The sequence below is a fragment of the Scyliorhinus torazame genome, chromosome 10, assembly GCF_047496885.1.
Source record: "Scyliorhinus torazame isolate Kashiwa2021f chromosome 10, sScyTor2.1, whole genome shotgun sequence".
NCBI classification, from domain to species: Eukaryota; Metazoa; Chordata; class Chondrichthyes; order Carcharhiniformes; family Scyliorhinidae; genus Scyliorhinus; species Scyliorhinus torazame.
Genome location: NC_092716.1, coordinates 7079494 through 7099966, shown reverse-complemented (window position 1 = coordinate 7099966; position 20473 = coordinate 7079494). Strand labels below are relative to the sequence as shown.

Genomic DNA, 20473 nt, shown 5'->3' with positions numbered 1-20473 from the left:
ACTATTGCCAAGTTTGCAGATGACTCAAAAATAGGTGGGAAGGCAAGAGGTGAGATTTATTCATTCTCATCCTGGCTGAGCATCCATGAATCAGTCTGGTAAACCTTCGCTGCTCTCCCTCCACAGCAAGAACATCCTTCCTCAGATACGGACACCAAAACTGCCCACAATACTCCAGGTGTGGCCTCACCAATGCCCTGTACAATTGCAGTAAATCATCTCTATTCCTATACTCAAACCCTCTCGCTATGCATCTCTGCGTCCTCCTCACAGCACACTCCCACCTATTCTTGTATCATCTCCAAATTTGGGATTTGGTCACCCATTTCAGACAGATGAGGAATTTCTTCTCTCAGAGGGGAGTGAATCTGTGGAATTCTTTACCGTAGAGAGCTGTGGAGGCCGGGTCATTACGTATGTTCAAAGCTGAGACAGACAGATTTTTAATCAGTGACGGAATTGAAGGTTATGGGAATAAGGTGGGAACATAAGAACTAGGAGCAGGAGTCGGCCATCTGGCCCCTCGAGGCCTGCTCCACCATTCAATGAGATCATGGCTGGTCTTTTGTGGACTCAGCTCCACTTTCCAGCCCGAACACCATAACCCTTAATCCCTTTATTCTTCAAAAAACGATCTATCTTTATCTTAAAAACATTTAATGAAGGAGCCTCTACTGCTTGAGAGAGAGGCAGAAGGAGAGACAGAGAGGAGCGAGACAGAGAGGAGATGAGGATTATATCAGGTCAGGCATGATCTCATTGAATGGTGGAGGAGATTCGATGGCCGAATGGTCTACTTCTGCCCCTACATCGTCTGCTCTCTCCCCAGTCTCTGCTGTGACTGTTCAGATGTTGAGTATTTTCATGACAGAAATTTGTAGAATATTGGACACTGGGAGAATTGGAGGATATGGGGAGTGGGCGGGATTGAGTTAGACGATCCGCTGTGATTTTATTGTCTGGTACAAGCAGCTGGACGGGCTAATTGTCCACCTCCTGTTTGTTATGTTTTGTTTGATTGACAGAGGCTTAGGCCAATAACAGCAAAGGAAGGTGTGGCAGGGGTTTGGGGGCAGTTTGAGGCAGGTTTACCAGGTTGGTGCATCAAGAGGACATCTGCCCCGGGGGTGAAGCACCTGCCAACTACGAGCCAGTTTAAAGCTCAATAACTCTGTATTGTTGTTGCTGCCTCAGCAATAGCGGGTTGAGCGAGTGAACAATCCACTAATCTCTCTCTCTCTCTCCGCCTCTCCCTCCCTCTTTCTGCCTCTCCCTCCCTCTCTCTGCCTCTCCCTCTCTCCGCCTCTCCCTCTCTCTCTCGCCACCTCTCCCTCTCTCTCTCTCCGCCTCTCCCTCCCTCTCTCTGCCTCTCCCTCCCTCTCTCTGCCTCTCCCTCTCTCCGCCTCTCCCTCTCCCTCTCGCCACCTCTCCCTCTCTCTCTCTCCGCCTCTCCCTCCCTCTCTCTGCCTCTCCCTCCCTCTCTCTGCCTCTCCCTCTCTCCGCCTCCCCCTCCCTCTCTCTCTCGCTCTGTCGCCACTCCTTTCTCTTGCCGTGTCTTTCTCTCTCACCGCCCCTTTCTCGCTCTCTCTCTCGCTCTCTCTGATTTTTCTAGGGGGATATGGAATCTAATGGCAAGTACATCACCAGCAAAGGTACTCGGGTGGATTACAACACTGGGCCTATCGTGTGGGGCGAGCCGGGAACCATGGGCAACACGCATTCTACCAGCTGATACACCAGGGTGAGTGTGACCACGCCGGGGCGGGTGTGACCACGCCGGGGCGAGTGTGACCACGCCGGGGCGAGTGTGACCACGCCGGGGCGAGTGTGACCACGCCGGGGCGGGTGGGACCACGCCGGGGCGAGTGTGACCACGCCGGGGCGGGTGGGACCACGCCGGGGCGAGTGTGACCACGCCGGGGCGAGTGTGACCACGCCGGGGCGAGTGTGACCACGCCGGGGCGGGGCGGGACCACGCCGGGGCGGGTGTGACCACGCCGGGGCGAGTGTGACCACGCCGGGGCGAGTGTGACCACGCCGGGGCGAGTGTGACCACGCCGGGGCGAGTGTGACCACGCCGGGGCGGGCGGGACCACACCGGGGCGGGTGTGACCACGCCGGGGCGGGCGGGACCACGCCGGGGCGAGCGTGACCACGCCGGGGCGGGTGTGACCACGCCGGGGCGGGCGGGACCACGCCGGGGCGAGTGTGACCACGCCGGGGCGAGTGTGACCACGCCGGGGCGGGCGGGACCACGCCGGGGGCGAGTGTGACCACGCCGGGGCGAGTGTGACCACGCCGGGGCGAGTGTGACCACGCCGGGGGCGGGCGGGACCACGCCGGGGCGAGTGTGACCACGCCGGGGCGAGTGTGACCACGCCGGGGCGAGTGTGACCACGCCGGGGCGGGTGGGACCACGCGGGGCGAGTGTGACCACGCCGGGGCGAGTGTGACCACGCCGGGGCGAGTGTGACCACGCCGGGGGCGAGTGTGACCACGCCGGGGCGAGTGTGACCACGCCGGGGCGAGTGTGACCACGCCGGGGCGAGTGTGACCACGCCGGGGGCGAGCGTGACCACGCCGGGGCGAGCGTGACCACGCCGGGGCGAGCGTGACCACGCCGGGGCGAGTGTGACCACGCCGGGGCGAGTGTGACCACGCCGGGGCGAGTGTGGACCACGCCGGGGCGAGTGTGACCACGCCGGGGCGAGTGTGACCACGCCGGGGCGAGTGTGACCACGCCGGGGCGGGCGTGACCACGCCGGGGCGAGCGTGACCACGCCGGGGCGGGCGTGACCACGCCGGGGCGAGTGTGACCACGCCGGGGCGAGTGTGACCACGCCGGGGCGAGTGTGACCACGCCGGGGCGAGTGTGACCACGCCGGGGCGGGTGTGACCACGCCGGGGCGAGTGTGACCACGCCGGGGCGAGTTGTGACCACGCCGGGGCGGGTGTGACCCACGGCCGGGGCGGGCGGGGACCACGCCGGGGCGGGCGGGACCACGCCGGGGCGAGTGTGACCACGCCGGGGCGAGTGTGACCACGCCGGGGCGGGTGGGACCACGCCGGGGCGGGTGTGACCACGCCGGGGCGAGTGTGACCACGCCGGGGCGAGTGTGACCACGCCGGGGCGAGTGTGACCACGCCGGGGCGAGTGTGACCACGCCGGGGCGGGGCGGGACCACGCCGGGGCGAGTGTGACCACGCCGGGGCGGGGGGCGGGGACCACGCCGGGGCGAGTGTGACCACGCCGGGGGAGTGTGACCACGCCGGGGCGAGTGTGACCACGCCGGGGCGGGTGTGACCACGCCGGGGCGGGCGGGACCACGCCGGGGCGAGCGTGACCACGCCGGGGCGAGTGTGACCACGCCGGGGGCGAGTGTGACCACGCCGGGGCGGGCGGGACCACGCCGGGGCGAGTGTGACCACGCCGGGGGCGAGTGTGACCACGCCGGGGCGAGTGTGACCACGCCGGGGCGGGTGTGACCACGCCGGGGCGAGTGTGACCACGCCGGGGCGAGTGTGACCACGCCGGGGCGGGCGGGGACCACGCCGGGGCGAGTGTGACCACGCCGGGGCGGGCGGGACCACGCCGGGGCGAGTGTGACCACGCCGGGGCGAGTGTGACCACGCCGGGGGCGGGCGGGACCACGCCGGGGCGAGTGTGACCACGCCGGGGCGGGGCGGGACCACGCCGGGGCGAGTGTGACCACGCCGGGGCGGGCGGGACCACGCCGGGGGCGAGTGTGACCACGCCGGGGCGAGTGTGACCACGCCGGGGCGAGTGTGACCACGCCGGGGCGGGCGGGACCACGCCGGGGCGGGTGTGACCACGCCGGGGCGGGCGGGACCACGCCGGGGCGAGTGTGACCACGCCGGGGCGGGCGGGACCACGCCGGGGCGAGCGTGACCACGCCGGGGCGAGTGTGACCACGCCGGGGCGAGTGTGACCACGCCGGGGCGGGCGGGACCACGCCGGGGCGAGTGTGACCACGCCGGGGCGAGTGTGACCACGCCGGGGCGAGTGTGACCACGCCGGGGCGGGTGTGACCACGCCGGGGCGGGCGGGACCACGCCGGGGCGAGTGTGACCACGCCGGGGCGGGCGGGACCACGCCGGGGCGAGTGTGACCACGCCGGGGCGGGCGGGACCACGCCGGGGCGAGTGTGACCACGCCGGGGCGGGCGGGACCACGCCGGGGCGAGTGTGACCACGCCGGGGCGAGTGTGACCACGCCGGGGCGAGTGTGACCACGCCGGGGCGAGTGTGACCACGCCGGGGCGAGTGTGACCACGCCGGGGCGAGTGTGACCACGCCGGGGCGAGTGTGACCACGCCGGGGCGGGTGTGACCACGCCGGGGCGAGTGTGACCACGCCGGGGCGAGTGTGACCACGCCGGGGCGGGCGGGACCACGCCGGGGCGAGTGTGACCACGCCGGGGCGAGTGTGACCACGCCGGGGCGGGCGGGACCACGCCGGGGCGAGTGTGACCACGCCGGGGCGAGTGTGACCACGCCGGGGCGGGCGGGACCACGCCGGGGCGAGTGTGACCACGCCGGGGCGGGCGGGACCACGCCGGGGCGAGTGTGACCACGCCGGGGCGAGTGTGACCACGCCGGGGCGAGTGTGACCACGCCGGGGCGGGCGGGACCACGCCGGGGCGGGTGTGACCACGCCGGGGCGAGTGTGACCACGCCGGGGCGAGTGTGACCACGCCGGGGCGGGCGGGACCACGCCGGGGCGAGTGTGACCACGCCGGGGCGAGTGTGACCACGCCGGGGCGAGTGTGACCACGCCGGGGCGGGCGGGACCACGCCGGGGCGAGTGTGACCACGCCGGGGCGAGTGTGACCACGCCGGGGCGGGCGGGACCACGCCGGGGCGAGTGTGACCACGCCGGGGCGAGTGTGACCACGCCGGGGCGAGTGTGACCACGCCGGGGCGGGCGGGACCACGCCGGGGCGGGCGGGACCACGCCGGGGCGAGTGTGACCACGCCGGGGCGAGTGTGACCACGCCGGGGCGAGTGTGACCACGCCGGGGCGGGCGGGACCACGCCGGGGCGAGTGTGACCACGCCGGGGCGGGCGTGACCACGCCGGGGCGGGCGGGGACCACGCCGGGGCGGGCGTGACCACGCCGGGGCGAGTGTGACCACGCCGGGGCGGGCGGGACCACGCCGGGGCGAGTGTGACCACGCCGGGGCGAGTGTGACCACGCCGGGGCGAGTGTGACCACGCCGGGGCGGGCGGGACCACGCCGGGGCGAGTGTGACCACGCCGGGGCGGGTGTGACCACGCCGGGGCGGGCGGGACCACGCCGGGGCGAGTGTGACCACGCCGGGGCGAGTGTGACCACGCCGGGGCGAGTGTGACCACGCCGGGGCGAGTGTGACCACGCCGGGGCGGGCGGGACCACGCCGGGGCGGGCGTGACCACGCCGGGGCGAGCGGGACCACGCCGGGGCGAGTGTGACCACGCCGGGGCGAGTGTGACCACGCCGGGGCGGGCGTGACCACGCCGGGGCGGGCGTGACCACGCCGGGGCGGGCGTGACCACGCCGGGGCGAGTGTGACCACGCCGGGGCGGGCGTGACCACGCCGGGGCGAGTGTGACCACGCCGGGGCGAGTGTGACCACGCCGGGGCGGGCGTGACCACGCCGGGGCGAGTGTGACCACGCCGGGGCGAGTGTGACCACGCCGGGGCGAGTGTGACCACGCCGGGGCGAGTGTGACCACGCCGGGGCGGGCGGGACCACGCCGGGGCGGGCGGGACCACGCCGGGGCGGGTGTGACCACGCCGGGGCGGGCGGGACCACGCCGGGGCGAGTGTGACCACGCCGGGGCGAGTGTGACCACGCCGGGGCGAGTGTGACCACGCCGGGGCGAGTGTGACCACGCCGGGGCGAGTGTGACCACGCCGGGGCGAGTGTGACCACGCCGGGGCGAGTGTGACCACGCCGGGGCGAGTGTGACCACGCCGGGGCGAGTGTGACCACGCCGGGGCGAGTGTGACCACGCCGGGGCGAGTGTGACCACGCCGGGGCGAGTGTGACCACGCCGGGGCGAGTGTGACCACGCCGGGGCGAGTGTGACCACGCCGGGGCGAGTGTGACCACGCCGGGGCGAGTGTGACCACGCTGGGGCGAGTGTGACCACGCCGGGGCGGGCGGGACCACGCCGGGGCGAGTGTGACCACGCCGGGGCGAGTGTGACCACGCCGGGGCGAGTGTGACCACGCCGGGGCGAGTGTGACCACGCCGGGGCGAGTGTGACCACGCCGGGGCGAGTGTGACCACGCCGGGGCGGGCGGGACCACGCCGGGGCGGGCGTGACCACGCCGGGGCGAGTGTGACCACGCCGGGGCGAGTGTGACCACGCCGGGGCGAGTGTGACCACGCCGGGGCGAGCGGGACCACGCCGGGGCGGGTGTGACCACGCCGGGGCGGGTGGGACCACGCCGGGGCGAGTGTGACCACGCCGGGGCGGGTGTGACCACGCCGGGGCGAGCGGGACCACGCCGGGGCGGGTGTGACCACGCCGGGGCGAGTGTGACCACGCCGGGGCGAGTGTGACCACGCCGGGGCGAGCGGGACCACGCCGGGGCGGGTGTGACCACGCCGGGGCGAGTGTGACCACGCCGGGGCGAGTGTGACCACGCCGGGGCGAGTGTGACCACGCCGGGGCGGGTGGGACCACGCCGGGGCGAGTGTGACCACGCCGGGGCGAGTGTGACCACGCCGGGGCGAGTGGGACCACGCCGGGGCGAGTGTGACCACGCCGGGGCGAGTGTGACCACGCCGGGGCGGGCGGGACCACGCCGGGGCGGGTGTGACCACGCCGGGGCGGGCGGGACCACGCCGGGGCGGGTGTGACCACGCCGGGGCGGGTGTGACCACGCCGGGGCGGGTGTGACCACGCCGGGGCGGGCGGGACCACGCCGGGGCGGGTGGGGGAGCTGACTGCTCCTCATCTGCACCTGTGTGTGAGGGACTTCCAAAGAAATACGCGGGATTCAATAAGTTTGACATTTCCACTCTCATGTTGACATCTCTCCGAGGCGAGGCCTCCTGCTGGCCTCCCGAGGCGATGCCTCCTGCTGGCCTCCCGAGGCGAGGCCTCCTGCTGGCCTCCCAAGGCGAGGCCTCCTGCTGGCCTCCCGAGGCGAGGCCTCCTGCTGGCCTCCCGAGGCGAGGCCTCCTGCTGGCCTCCCGAGGCGAGGCCTCCTGCTGGCCTCCCGAGGCGAGGCCTCCTGCTGGCCTCCCGAGGCGAGGCCTCCTGCTGGCCTCCCGAGGCGATGCCTCCTGCTGGCCCCCCGAGGCGATGCCTCCTGCTGGCCTCCCGAGGCGAGGCCTCCTGCTGGCCCCCCGCGGCGATGCCTCCGAGGTACCCGTTCTTTGCTAATTCCAGCCTCTTGTACATTTTCATTTGATCCACAATGGCAGCCGAGCTAACCGAGCCCCAAGCTCTGGAATTCCTTCCCTGAACCTCTCTTATCCCTTCTCATCCTGGAAGATGCTCCTGAGAACCCACTTGTTTCCTGCCCTGATATCGGCCTTTGTGACTCCGCGTTGAATTTTATTTGAGAATTCTCCTGTTTTGCTGCATTTTGAGGCCGTGTTGGATGTGAGGCGATCTGGGAAGTCCTGAGGATGTGAAAGGTGCTACAGAAATGTAACTTGCTGCTTAAACTGTGATCACGATACTCTTTTTAAAACCTGCACCGTGGCAAGTATATCTGGCGAGACGAGTTGGGGGGGGGGGGGAATAATTCAGAGTGTTGACAATAGTTGCCCCTTTAACACAGGATGTGGTAACTGATTTGTGTATCGGTGAGGTGCTCAGTAACTGATCTCTGCACCATGTCCCATCCTGTGTCTCCTTCTTCAGGAACCCGGATGATTCCCGCTGACTTCCTGATCCCCGTGCAGAGTCAGAACGCCATCCGGAATGGGCTGCATCACAAGGTATGAGAGCATTGATTGGCTGGTGTGAAGAATGAGGGTGGGGGCTAGTTGAGTAATTTGCTTTCGCCCAGAGAGTGGGCAGCAGGAACTTGCTGTCTGAATCTGAAAGGGTGCCGGAGGCAGAGACGCTCCAGTCGCTGTAACCTCCAGGTCAAAAATGCTGCAAAGTGGGATTCGGCTGACCAGCTCTTTTTCAGCAAACACTGGTGCTCTGCCAGAATGGCCTCATTGTGTGCTATCAATCTGACTATGCTACAGCCCAGGAGCTGTATCCGTGCATCAGACACGTGGGGCGGGATCCTCCGTACCCCCGCCGGGTCGGAGAATCGCCGGGGGCTGGCGTGAATCCCGCCCCCGCCAGTTGCCGAATTCTCCGGCACCGGATATTCGGCGGGGGTGGGAATCGCGCCGGTTGGCGCCCCCCCCCCCCCCCGGGCGATTCTCCGGCCCGCATCCCGCCTTTAGGGCGGCGCGATGCCGGACTGATTCGCGCCGTTTTTGGCGCCGGTTGGCGGACATCGCGCCGATATCGGAGAATCCCGCCCATGAATTCCAAAACTGGGGCTTATTTTATCCTGAGAATCCAGTCCGTTCTCAACCATGGACTGAGATGCTTCATTTTTGAGGCTAAGACTTAGCTCCGTGTTGTGTCTTTACAGCTGTGCCTAACACATTAAAAATCACATGCACCCACTAAACAATATCCTAATTTAACTTCTGTTTGTTTTTAAAAAAAATTTAGAGTAATTATTTTTGTCTCCAATTTAGCGTGGCCAATCCACCCACCCTGCACATCTTTGGGTTGTGGGGGTGAGACCCACACAGACACGGGGAGAATGTGCAAACTCCACACAGACGGTGACCCGGGGCCGGGATTCGAACCCGGGTCCTTGGCGACAATATCCTAATTCACCCTGAATTGAATCCATTTGTGCCGGATACACAGGGAAGGAATGGGTTACTCCATTCAGATACAAACATCGTGATGCATGTTTCTTTGAAGTTTATTTTAAATTGAATCACGGGTCTTATTCAAACTGGTGTGTCCTTGAGACCTTCGAAGGGAAACAGTCAAACCGGGTAGTCTCCACTGACACTAAAACTAAAAGCCAAATACTGCAGGTGCTGGATACCGAAAATCCTGGCAAAAAAAGTGGCAGACTTGCTGGGTTTATGCCTGTTTTTATATCAGTCTCCATTATGAGTGAGATCAGTATGAAGCCTCCTCGCTGTGTGCGGATGTGACTGGCCACCGAGCAAACCACTTCACATTCTATTCATTTCTACTTGAGGAGCAGGAACGAAGAGTCACTTTTCATAACCGCAGGGCGCCCCCAAAGTGCTTGACGGTCGGTGGAGCGTTTTCAAAGGCGTAGTCTCTGTCCGCTCGTAAAAATCACAGCAGTCAATTTGTACACAGCAAGATCCCACAAACAGCCAGGCGTTAATGACCAGATCGTGCCTCCTGAGAGGGGAGACTGAACCCCGTTTAACGTCACATCTGCAAAACAGCACCTCTGATTGAGATTAGGATATTGTTTAATGGGTACAGGTGATGTTTTTCAAAATATTTTTTATTCTCCGCCTTTTTCACATTTTCTCCCAAATTTACACCCAACAATAAACAATAATCAGTAACGAATGTAATGTCAATCCCCACATCGATAACAACGATCCCATCCTCCCACCAAACCCCCAGACACTGGCCCGCATGTTAACATAAACAAATGACAAAAAGGAGTCAGGAATCACCCATAGTCACCATTAACACACACAGCCCCCCTCCCCCAACCCTCCCAGCCCCCAACCCCCCTAATGTTCGATGTGATCCAAAGTGCATAATGAATAACGCCCATGAATTGTAGAACCCCTCCATTCTCCCCCTCAGTTCAAATTTGACCTTTTCAAGCGTTAAGAATTCCAGCAGGTCCCCCCGCCACGCCAGGGCACAGGGTGGAGAGGTTGATCTCCAACCCAACAGGATCCATCTTCGGGCGATCCACGAGGCGAAGGCTACAACATCTGCCTCGGCGCCTGTTTCCAACCCCGGCTGGTCCGACACCCCGAATATGGCGTCCCGAGGGCCCGGGTCCAGTTTCACGTGCACCACTTTAGAGATTACCCGAAACACCTCCTTCCAGTAATCCTCCAGTTTTGGACAGGACCAAAACATATGACGTAGTTTGCGGGCCCCCCCACTGCAACGTTCACACACATCCTCTACCCCCTCAAAGAGCCGGCTCATCCTCGCCCTCGTGAGGTGCGCTCTATACACCACCTTCAGCTGTATCAGCCCCAACCCCGCACACGAGGTGGAGGCAGTCACCCGATACAGCTGATTTTTAATCTGTTAGGTATAGTTGTGAACCGTTGTCTCAATATCGCTCCGGATTGTCAGCCGAGGTTCAATGCTCCGGTTTCTGGAATGGGTTTTGAACCACAACCCCCCTGCCTCCGAGGAAGTGTGTGACCCACTGGGGCAGAAAGGGCACTGATACTCATTCTTCGTATTCTTGCTGCTGGTTTGAGCCTCTCTCCGTTAATGATGCCTTCAAAGCATCAGGGGGGTCCCGCGGGACGAGGCAAAACTGTTACTGATTTACAAACAAAGACATGAGACTAGGGAGGTTGGAATTATTACCCTCGGAACCTAGGAACAGGAGGAGGCCGTTCAGCCCCCGAGTCTGTTCTACAATTCACTGAAATGATAGCCCATCTGGAGCCCAGACTAGGGGGAGATTTGATGGGCCCATTACAAAGTTTTTTGTTTTTTAAAGTAAATTTAGAATATCCAATTCATTTTTTCCAATTAAGGGGCAATTTAGCGTGGCCAATCCACCTACCCTGCACATCTTTGGGTTGTGGGGGCGAAACCCACGCAGACACGGGGAGAATGTGCAAACTCCACACGGACAGTGACCCAGGGCCGGGATCGAACCTGGGAACTCGGCGCCGTGAGGCAGCAGTGCTAACCACTGCGCCACTGTGCTGCCCTCATTACAAAGTTAGGAAGAGTTTTGACAGCGTCGATGGGAAGGACTGGTTTCCACCAACAGGAGGCCCAGTAACCGGAAAGCACAGCTTTGCAGTGTGTCAAAAAGAAACCGGTGACATGAGAATTTATTCCATGTAGTGAATTATGGTCTGGAGGGTAATGTCTGAAAGGGCAGATTCAATAGTAACTTTCAAAATTGAATTGAATATTGATAGAAAGGGGAAAGGATTTGCATGTTAACACTTTTGGAATCTGACTCATAGAATCAGGGTCAGCACGGGGGCGCAGTGGTTAGCACTGCTGCCTCACAGACCTGGGATCGATCCCGGCCCTGGGTAACTGTCTGTGTGGAGTTTGCACATTCTCCCCCTGTCTGCGTGGGTCTCACCCCCACAACCCAAAGATGTGCCGCTAGGTGGATTGGCCACGCTAAATTGTCCTTTAATTAGGGGAAAAATGAACTGGGTACCTTACATTTAAAAATAACAAATAAATAGATGGAATCATAGAATTTATAGTGCAGAAGGAGGCCATTTGGCCCATCGAGTCTGCACCGGCCCCTAGAAAGAGCATCCTACCTAAGTCCCCTCCCCCACCCTATCCCGTAACCCCACCTGACCTTTTGGACACTAAGGGGCAATTTAGCACGGCCAATCCGCCTAACCTGCACATCTTTGGACTGGGAGGAAACCGGAGCACCCGGAGGAAACCCACGCACACACGGGGAGAACGTGCAAACTCCAAAACAGTCACCCAACGCTGGAATTGAACCCGGGTCCCTGGCGCTGTGAGGCAGCAGTGCTAGTCACTGTGCCACCCGCTGTTGCGGTCTGGGCTCCCCGTGGAGGACAGTGTGCGCTGGGCAGTTGTGGCGGTTTTCTCCAAGGTAACTCCCGGCTGTGTGTGTTAGCTTTATTCAGCGACTATAACACACATGCTTCAGGTTAGCTCCTGAGGTAGAATTGGAGAGAGGGGATCCCTCAGCCCCTTTTGCAGTGGAGGGTGCTGGGATTTCCTGCTCCTTCAGGATTGTCCTGATGTTCCCAAGAATTAAAAATTAAACTCCAGGAACAAAAGCCCAGGAAATAATTTATCGTTATATCCAGATGTCTGCTTCCTGATCCCAGCAGGCTTCTGAGCTGGACTATCAAAGAACAAAACAGCACAGGAACAGGCCCTTCGGCCCTCCAAGCCTGTACCGGTCATGATACCGACCTTTGCCAAAACCCTCAGCACTTCCTCGTGCCGTATCCCTCTATACCCATCCTATCCATGTATTTGTCGAGATGCCTTTTGAACACCGTTAATGTATCTGCTTCCACAGCCTCCCCTGGCAACGCGTTCCAGGCACTCACCACCCTCTGTGTAAAAAAACCTGCCTCGCACATCTCCTCTAAACTTTGCCCCACGGACCTTAAACCTATGCCCCCTGGTGACTGAGCCCTCCACCCTGGGAAAGAGTGCCTGCCCATCCACTCTATCCATGCCCCTGATAATCTTGTAGACCTCTATCGGGTCACTGCTCGACCTTTATCTTTCTAATGAAAACAGTCTGAGTATATTCAGCTTCTCCACATAGCTAACACATATGTGAAGATAATAATAATCTTTATTGTCACAAGTAGGCTTACATTAACACTACAATGAAGTTTCTGTGAAAAGCCCCTAGTCGCCACATTCCGGCGCCTGTTCGGGTACACGGAGGGAGAATTCAGAATGTCCAATTCACCTAACCTGCACGTCTTTGGACTGTGGGAGGGAATCGGAGCACCCGGAGGAAACCCACGCACACACGGGGAGAACGTGCAGACTCCGCACAGACAGTGACCCAAGCCGGGAATAGAACTTGGGACCCTGGCGTTGTGAAGCAACTGTGCTAACCACTGTGTTACCATGCTGCCCATTTCAAAAGCTGGAAGATCCTGAAGATTGAGATGGGAGCAAACTAGCAAGTTGTAGATATCATCAGAAATGAGAGGGCTGTGGGAGGGGAGAATTTCCAGTCTCGGGTTAGTGGTGGGACATGAATGTTTGTCAGGGAGTTACACAGCTCCATCTGTATGTCTCTGTGACATTTATTACAATCCCGGAGCAGACCCCAACAGGGGCTCGGATACTGGACAGAAACCCCAATGTTTTATTTTAATTTTGTCAGACTGTGAGAAAGGATTCCTCGCTCCAGAGGGGATCGCTCAAAAAAAAATAGGGATATGGTAAATTAAAACAGACTTTATTACCAAGACAGTATTAAAATATTTAATACCATACAAGAAAATTCACAATTGCTACCTTGCTTCTCAAGGGGGAGGCGTTGGTGCAGTGGGATTGTCACTGGATAAGTAATCCAGAGAGCCAGAGTAACGCTCTGGGGATCCAGGTTCAAATCCCGTCACTGCAGATGATGAAATCTGAATTCAATAAAAGTCTGACGATGTCGCCAATTGTCGTAAAAACCCATCTGGTTCACTAATGCCCTTTAGGGAAGGAAATCTGCCGTCCTCACCCGGTCTGCCCTGCATGTGACTCCAGACCCACAGCAACGTGGTTGACTCTGAAGTGCCCCCTCAAGGGCAATTAGGGATGGGCAATAATTGCTGCGACGTCTATGTTTTGTTTTTTAATGACACAATAACCTTTAACTGCTATCTTTATCTCCACTCAAACAACACCCATATCAGGTCAAAATCCACTTTTAACTACAGTTAGCAGACTAGGGAATACTTACTCAGATGTCTTGGACAAACCACTTTGAGAAAGAGAGATCCTTCAGGAATCAGCTGCAGGTTCTTGCCTGTCTCAACTACTGCCCAGGCTAGTATTCATCCCTCGTCCAACAGAACTGGAAAAGATCAGATGACCTGGTCATTATCACATTGCAGTTTGTGGTATCTTGCTGTGCGCAAATGGCTGCTGTGATTCCTTCATTACAGCAGTGACCACATTTCGAAAGCCCTTCACTGGCTGTAAAGTGGTTTGAAGCGCCCCGAGGTGGGGAAAACCGCTAAAGAAATGCAGGTTTTTGTTCCTTGTTGACTTTTCCCGGTTTTATTTCTCAGATTCTCCTGGCTAATTTCCTGGCTCAGACTGAGGCTTTAATGAAAGGGAAGTCGACCGAGGAAGCTCGCAAGGAGCTGCAAGGTGCGGGTCTGAGTGGCGATAAGCTGGAGAAGCTGCTTCCTCACAAGGTAGGCGGAGTTTCTGCTCATCGACTTCATATTCAACACTAACCGCTGGCACAGCAAGGGAGAGAGTCCCTCTCACAGGACCAGGAGGAGGCCGTCCAGCCTGTTCTGTGATTTAACTACCACAGGAAATAGTTTCTCTCCATCTACCCTATGGACTCTTTATCATCTCAAACACCTCAAGTAGATCACCTTTTAATCCTCTTACACAAAGGGATAAAAGTTTATGCAACTTGCCCTCCTATTTAAACCTTGTTTACACCTGGGATCACCTGGCAATCTGTTGCCACCAAACTGAACACCGCTTACTCCAGACGGGGTTTAACCCGAGCTTTACACAACTGAGGAAACTTTTCCACATTCTTTCCAAATAGTTTTTCCCATCTCTTTTCCCCTTCCCGTTTCCACGCACCTTCGCCAACTGACCCTGAGCCGCCTCTCAGCTGCCGATCTCCCTGAGGGAGCGTTCGGGAGTTGCTCCGTTGGCTTTCCTGTCCGCGAAGATTCAATTCCTCTTGTTTCTGTCCCAGGTCTTTGAGGGAAATCGACCGACCAACTCCATTGTCTTCAAGAAGCTGACTCCGTACGTCCTGGGAGCTCTGATTGGTAAGTGGAGCGTCTGACTGGGGGAGGGGCTGCACACGCTCCTTCACCGTCACTGGGTCACAATCCTGAAACTCCCTCCCTAACAGCACTGTGGCTGTACCTACACCTCCTGGGCTGCAGCGGTTCAGGGAGGCAGCTCGCCATCATCTTCTCAAGGGGCAATTAGGGATGGGAAGTAAATCCTGACCAGCGACACCCACATCCCAAGAAGCTTCAGGGTGGGTTTTTTGATTTGATTTATTGTCATTGATTTATTTTCCAGCTTTTCCTGCTGCTGGGATCGTCCGGCCCCTGCCAATGGACTTTTGACTGACCCATTGCATCCACCGCACCGGGAAGGCCCTGGAATAGCAGGGCCGGCAAATCCCCGCCTCCATGCAGAATTCCGTGGAACTGTTGTGTGCCAAATGCTAATCCCCCCCCCCCCCCCCTTCCTAGCGGAGAGGTATTACGCCTGGGCTCCTGCTCTGTCCGCCTCGCCCCCAGTTGGATATTGAGCACATAGTTTTTGGGGGGGGCAGATGCCAACCTGGTCCAGATCAGCTCCCCCCCCCCCCCCCCCCCCCCCCCCCTTGCTGGAAATAGCCACTGATCTCTCTCCCTCTCCGAGTGGGGGATGAGGGAGGGGCTTTCAGTCAGCAGGGACCCTGCGCTGTCTTTGCCTTCATTCAAAGCCAAGTGTTGGGTGTGGATCGAGTTGGGATTTTGTCTTGGGGATCGCAGCAGTATTGGGGGTGTCAGTGTGGCTGAGATTCCCTATCGGGGGGGGGGGGGGGGGGGGGGGGGGGGGAGGATTGAGGATTCTCCATCGGACAGTCTGTATTCTAACATTATTACTCTTGATTCTCGACAGCGATGTATGAACACAAGATTTTTGTGCAAGGAGTCATTTGGGACATCAACAGCTACGACCAGTGGGGGTGAGAACCCAGTTTTGTTCTGTGGGGGCCGGGCTGTGGACGGGGGGAGAGATGGGGCCTGAGTTTACTGTGAGTCGGAACAGTCAATATACAAACAAAATTACAATATCACTCCATCTTTTCTCGAAGGAGGCGGTTTTACCCCTCCAGCCTGTTCGGGCATTTGTTGTGATAATGACTCATGTTTGACCAAACTCCATTTGTTTTTCCTCTATCGCTGTCACTATCCAAACCCAATGAAAATACATCCATTCCCTCCTCTTCATTTTCAGTCCAGGGTTTCAGATTTCCACCTCCCTGTGAGCAAACATTTCCTGACTGTCATGATGTGCAAACATGCACATAAGCTAACTTCAAGGTCTGGAGTACCTTTCAGTTAAAGCTGCATCCAGTTGCAGCCCGTGTTACTCAGTGTGCTTAACACGACACTGACGTCACCCTGAGCAGCCTGTTTCTCATTTTGAGGATATTTCCCCCTTGTGCTGCCACCTGCCCCAATCGGGGAAAGTAGTTTCTCTGTTTGTACCTGTTATGGGCGAGGCGTTTTCAGAACCCCAAAATGTATCATGGAGTTCAACCAATCTCTCCCTTTAATGGAATTGTTGCTTTTCCTAGCACACGGCTTGTTCCCTAGGTGTGGGATTACAATTATGGACACGTGGGTTTTTAAACACAAAACACTGTTTATTCCATGAACTCAACTTAACATCTTAAATAAACATTGGATCTCTTAACACCCCTTACTTCAAAGATAACTCAGAAAACATTGCAACAGTAAATAATTCCTCAAAATGTTCCTTCAAATTTCCGAGAGACTTAACCCCTTTAAACAGTATCACATCAGGGTAAATTATATATATTTTTTCTGTAGAATGGCAGAGATATATTAGCTTGGTTGATTTCAGCTCCAGCACCTTGCTTTCTTCTTACAGCTCTCTGGGCACACACAGACACACCCACTGCTTTTTAAACTGAAACTAAAAGCCTGCAAAACCAAACTGCAAAATGGCTGAACTCAGCTGAGCCCCACCCACTCTCTGACATCACTGTTTTCTTAAAGGTACATTGCTTAAACATCCATGTCTTAAAGGTACCCTCACGTGACAGCACCTGTGTTAATCCTTTAATAATCTTAAACACTTTGATCAAATCACCCCTTGAGCCTCTAAACTCAAGTTACATAAGAACATAAGAACTAGGAACAGGAGTAGGCCATCTGGCCCCTCGAGCCTGCTCCGCCATTTAATGAGATCATGGCTGATCTTTGTGGACTCAGCTCCACTCTCCGGCCTGTACACCATATCCCCGATCCCTTTATTCTTTAGAAAGGCATCTATCGTTTTCTTAAAAACGTTTAAAGAAGGAGCCTCAACTGCTTCACTGGGCAAGGAATTCCAGAGATTCACAACCCTTTGGGTGAAAAAGTTCCTCCTACACTCCGTCCTAAATCTACCTCCCCTTATTTTGAGGCTATGCCCCCTAGTTCTGCTTTCCCCGACCAGTGGAAACAACCTGCCCGCATCTATCCTATCTATTCCCTTCATAATTTTATATGTTTCAATAAGATCCCCCCGCATCCTTCTAAACTCCAATGAGTACAGTCCCAGTCTACTCAACCTCTCGTCATAATCTAATCCCCTCAACTCTGCGATCAACCTCGTGAATCTCCTCTGCACTCCCTCCTGTGCCAATATGTCCTTTCTCAGGTAAGGAGACCAAAACTGAACACAATACTCCAGATGTGGCCTCACCAACACCCTATACAATTGCAGCATAACCTCACTAGTCTTGAACTCCATCCCTCTAGCAATGAAAGACAAAACTCGATTAGCCTTCTTAATCACCTGTTGCACCTGCACACCAACTTTTTGCGACTCGTGCACCAGCACACCCAGGTCCCTCTGCACAGCAGCATGTTTTAACATCTTACCGTTTAAATAATAATCCATTCTGCTGTCATTCCTCCCAAAATGGATAGCCTCACACTTGGCAACATTGAATTCCATCTGCCAGGCCCTAGCCCATTCACCTAACCTATCTAAATCCTTCTGCAGACTTCCGGTATCCTCTGCCCTTTTTGCTTTACCACTCATCTTAGTGTCGTCTGCAAACTTTGACACATTGCACTTGGTCCCCAACTCCAAATCGTCTATGTAAATTGTGAACAACTGCGGGCCCAACACTGATCCTTGAGGGACCCCACTAGTTACAGGTTGCCAACCAGAGAAACACCCATTTATCCCCACTCTCTGCTTTCTGTTAGTTAACCAATCCTCTACCCATGCTACCACTTTACCCTCAATGCCATGCATCTTTAGTTTATGCAGCAACCTTTTGTGTGGCACCTTGTCAAAAGCTTTCTGGAAATCCAGATATACCACATCCATTGGCTCCCCGTTATCTACTGCACTGGTAACATCCTCAAAAAATTCTACCAAATTAGTCAGACACGACCTACCCTTTGTGAACCCATGCTGCGTCTGCCCAATGGGACAATTTCCCTCCAGGTGCCCCGCTATTTCCTCCTTAATGATAGATTCCAGCATTTTCCCTACAACCGAAGTTAAGCTTACCGGCCTATAATTACCCGCTTTCTGCCGACCTCCTTTTTTTAAACAGTGGTGTCACGTTTGCTACTTTCCAATCCTCTGGGACCACCCCAGAGTCTAGTGAATTTTGATAAATTATCACTAGTGCGTTTACAATTTCCCTAGCCATCTCTTTTAACACTCTGGGATGCATCCCATCAGGGCCAGGAGACTTGTCTACCTTTACCTTTAGCCCCATTAGCTTGCCCAATACTGCCTCCTTAGTGATTACAATCATCTCAAGGTCCTCACCTATCATATCCTTATTTCCATCAGTCACTGGCATGTTATTTGTGTCTTCCACTGTGAAGACTGACCCAAAAAACCTGTTCAGCTCCTCAGCCATTTCCCCGTCTCATATTATTAAATCTCCCTTCTCATCTTCCAAAGGACCAATATTTACCTTAGCCACTCTTTTTTGTCTTATATATTTGTAGAAGCTTTTACTATCTGCTTTTATGTTCTGAGCCAGTTTACTTTCATAGTCTACCTTACTCTTCTTAATAGCTTTTTTAGTAGCTTTCTGTTGTCCCCTAAAGACTTCCCAGTCCTCTAGTCTCCCACCAATTTTTGCCACTTTGTATGTTTTTGCCTTCAATTTGATACTCTCCCTCACCTCCTTAGATATCCACGGTCGATTTTTCCCCTTTCTACCGTCTTTTTTGTCGGTATGAACCTTTTCTGATCACTGTGAAAGATCGCTCGGAAGGTTCTCCACTGTTCCTCAACTGCTTCACCATGAAGTCTTTGCTCCCAGTCTACCTTAGCTAGTTCTTCTCTCATCCCATTGTAATCGCCTTTGTTTAAGCACAAAACACTAGTGTTTGATTTTACCTTGTCATCCTCCAACTGTATTTTAAATTCCACCATATTGTGGTCGCTCCTTCCAAGAGGATCCCGAACTATGAGATCATTAATCAATCCTGCCTCATTACACAGGACCAGATCTAGGACCGCTTGTTCCCTCGTAAGTTCCATTACATACTGTTCCAGGAAATTATCCCAGGCACATTCTATATACTCCTCAAGGCTGCCTTTACCAACCTGGTTAAACCAATCGATATGCAGATTAAAATCTCCCATGATAACCGCTGTACCATTTCTACATGCATCCGTTATTTCTTTGCTTATTGCCTGCCCCACCATCCTGTTACTATTTGGTGGCCTATAGACTACTCCTATCAGTGATCTTTTTGCCTTACTATTCCTGATTTCCACCCAAATTGATTCAACCTTGTCCTCCATAGCACCAATATCATCCCTTACTATTGCCCGGATGCCATCCTTAAACAACAAAGCTACACCACCGCCCTTACCGTCCATTCTATCCTTTCGTATAGTCTGATACCCTTGGATATTTAACTCCCAGTCGTGACCATCTTTTAACCATGTTTCAGTCATGGCCACTAAATCTTAGTCCTTCACGATGATTTGCGCCATCAACTCATTTACCTTATTTCGTATACTACGAGCATTCAGGTAAAGTACACTTATGCTGTTTTTTATGTCTTTGTTATGAATCCTAACACCTTGATCAGTAACTTTTCGCAATTTATTTTTCCTCTTACCCTTTCTCCTAATTTTCCTTGTCTTTGAACCCATATCTCTACATAATAACCTGTCACGTAACCTGCTGCCTTGATCTCCATTAACCATTATACTGTCCATAGCTTTACACTTCCCTTCCCCCCAACTTGCTAGTTTAAAGTCCTTGTGACCAACCTATTTATCCTATTCGCTAGAACACTGGTCCCAGAATGGTTCAGGTGAAGACCGTCCCAACGGTACAGGTCCCTCCTGCCCCAGTACTGATGCCAGTGTCCCATGAAAAGGAACCCCTCTTTCCCACACCACTCTTTCAGCCACGTGTTAACTTCCCTTATTCTTGCCTCCCTATGCCAATTTGCACGTGGCTCGGGCAGTAATCCGGAGATTATGACCCTTGAACATAGAACATAGAAAATACAGCACAGAACAGGCCCTTCGGCCCACGATGTTGTGCCGAACCTTTGTCCGAGATTAATCATAGATTATCATTGAATCTACAGTGCAGAAGGAGGCCATTCGGCCCCCTGAGTCTGCACCAGCTCTTGGAAAGAGCACCCTACCCAAACTCAACACCTCCACCCAACACCAAGGGCAATTTGGACATTAAGGGCAATTTATCATTGGCCAATTCACCTAACCCGCACATCTTTGGACTGTGGGAGGAAACCGGA

At 56.6% G+C, this 20473-nt stretch overlaps 1 protein-coding gene across 1 annotated transcript in view; it reads left to right on the top strand.

Moving 5' to 3' along the window:
- LOC140384787 (glucose-6-phosphate isomerase-like) overlaps nt 1-20473 on the top strand; it is a 72574-nt gene that overhangs the window by 48837 nt on the left and 3264 nt on the right. The window contains 6 exon segments of the mRNA XM_072466779.1: nt 1613-1703; nt 1706-1741; nt 7887-7963; nt 14015-14143; nt 14671-14746; nt 15600-15666. Of these exon segments, the coding sequence (XP_072322880.1) occupies nt 1613-1703; nt 1706-1741; nt 7887-7963; nt 14015-14143; nt 14671-14746; nt 15600-15666 (476 nt within the window).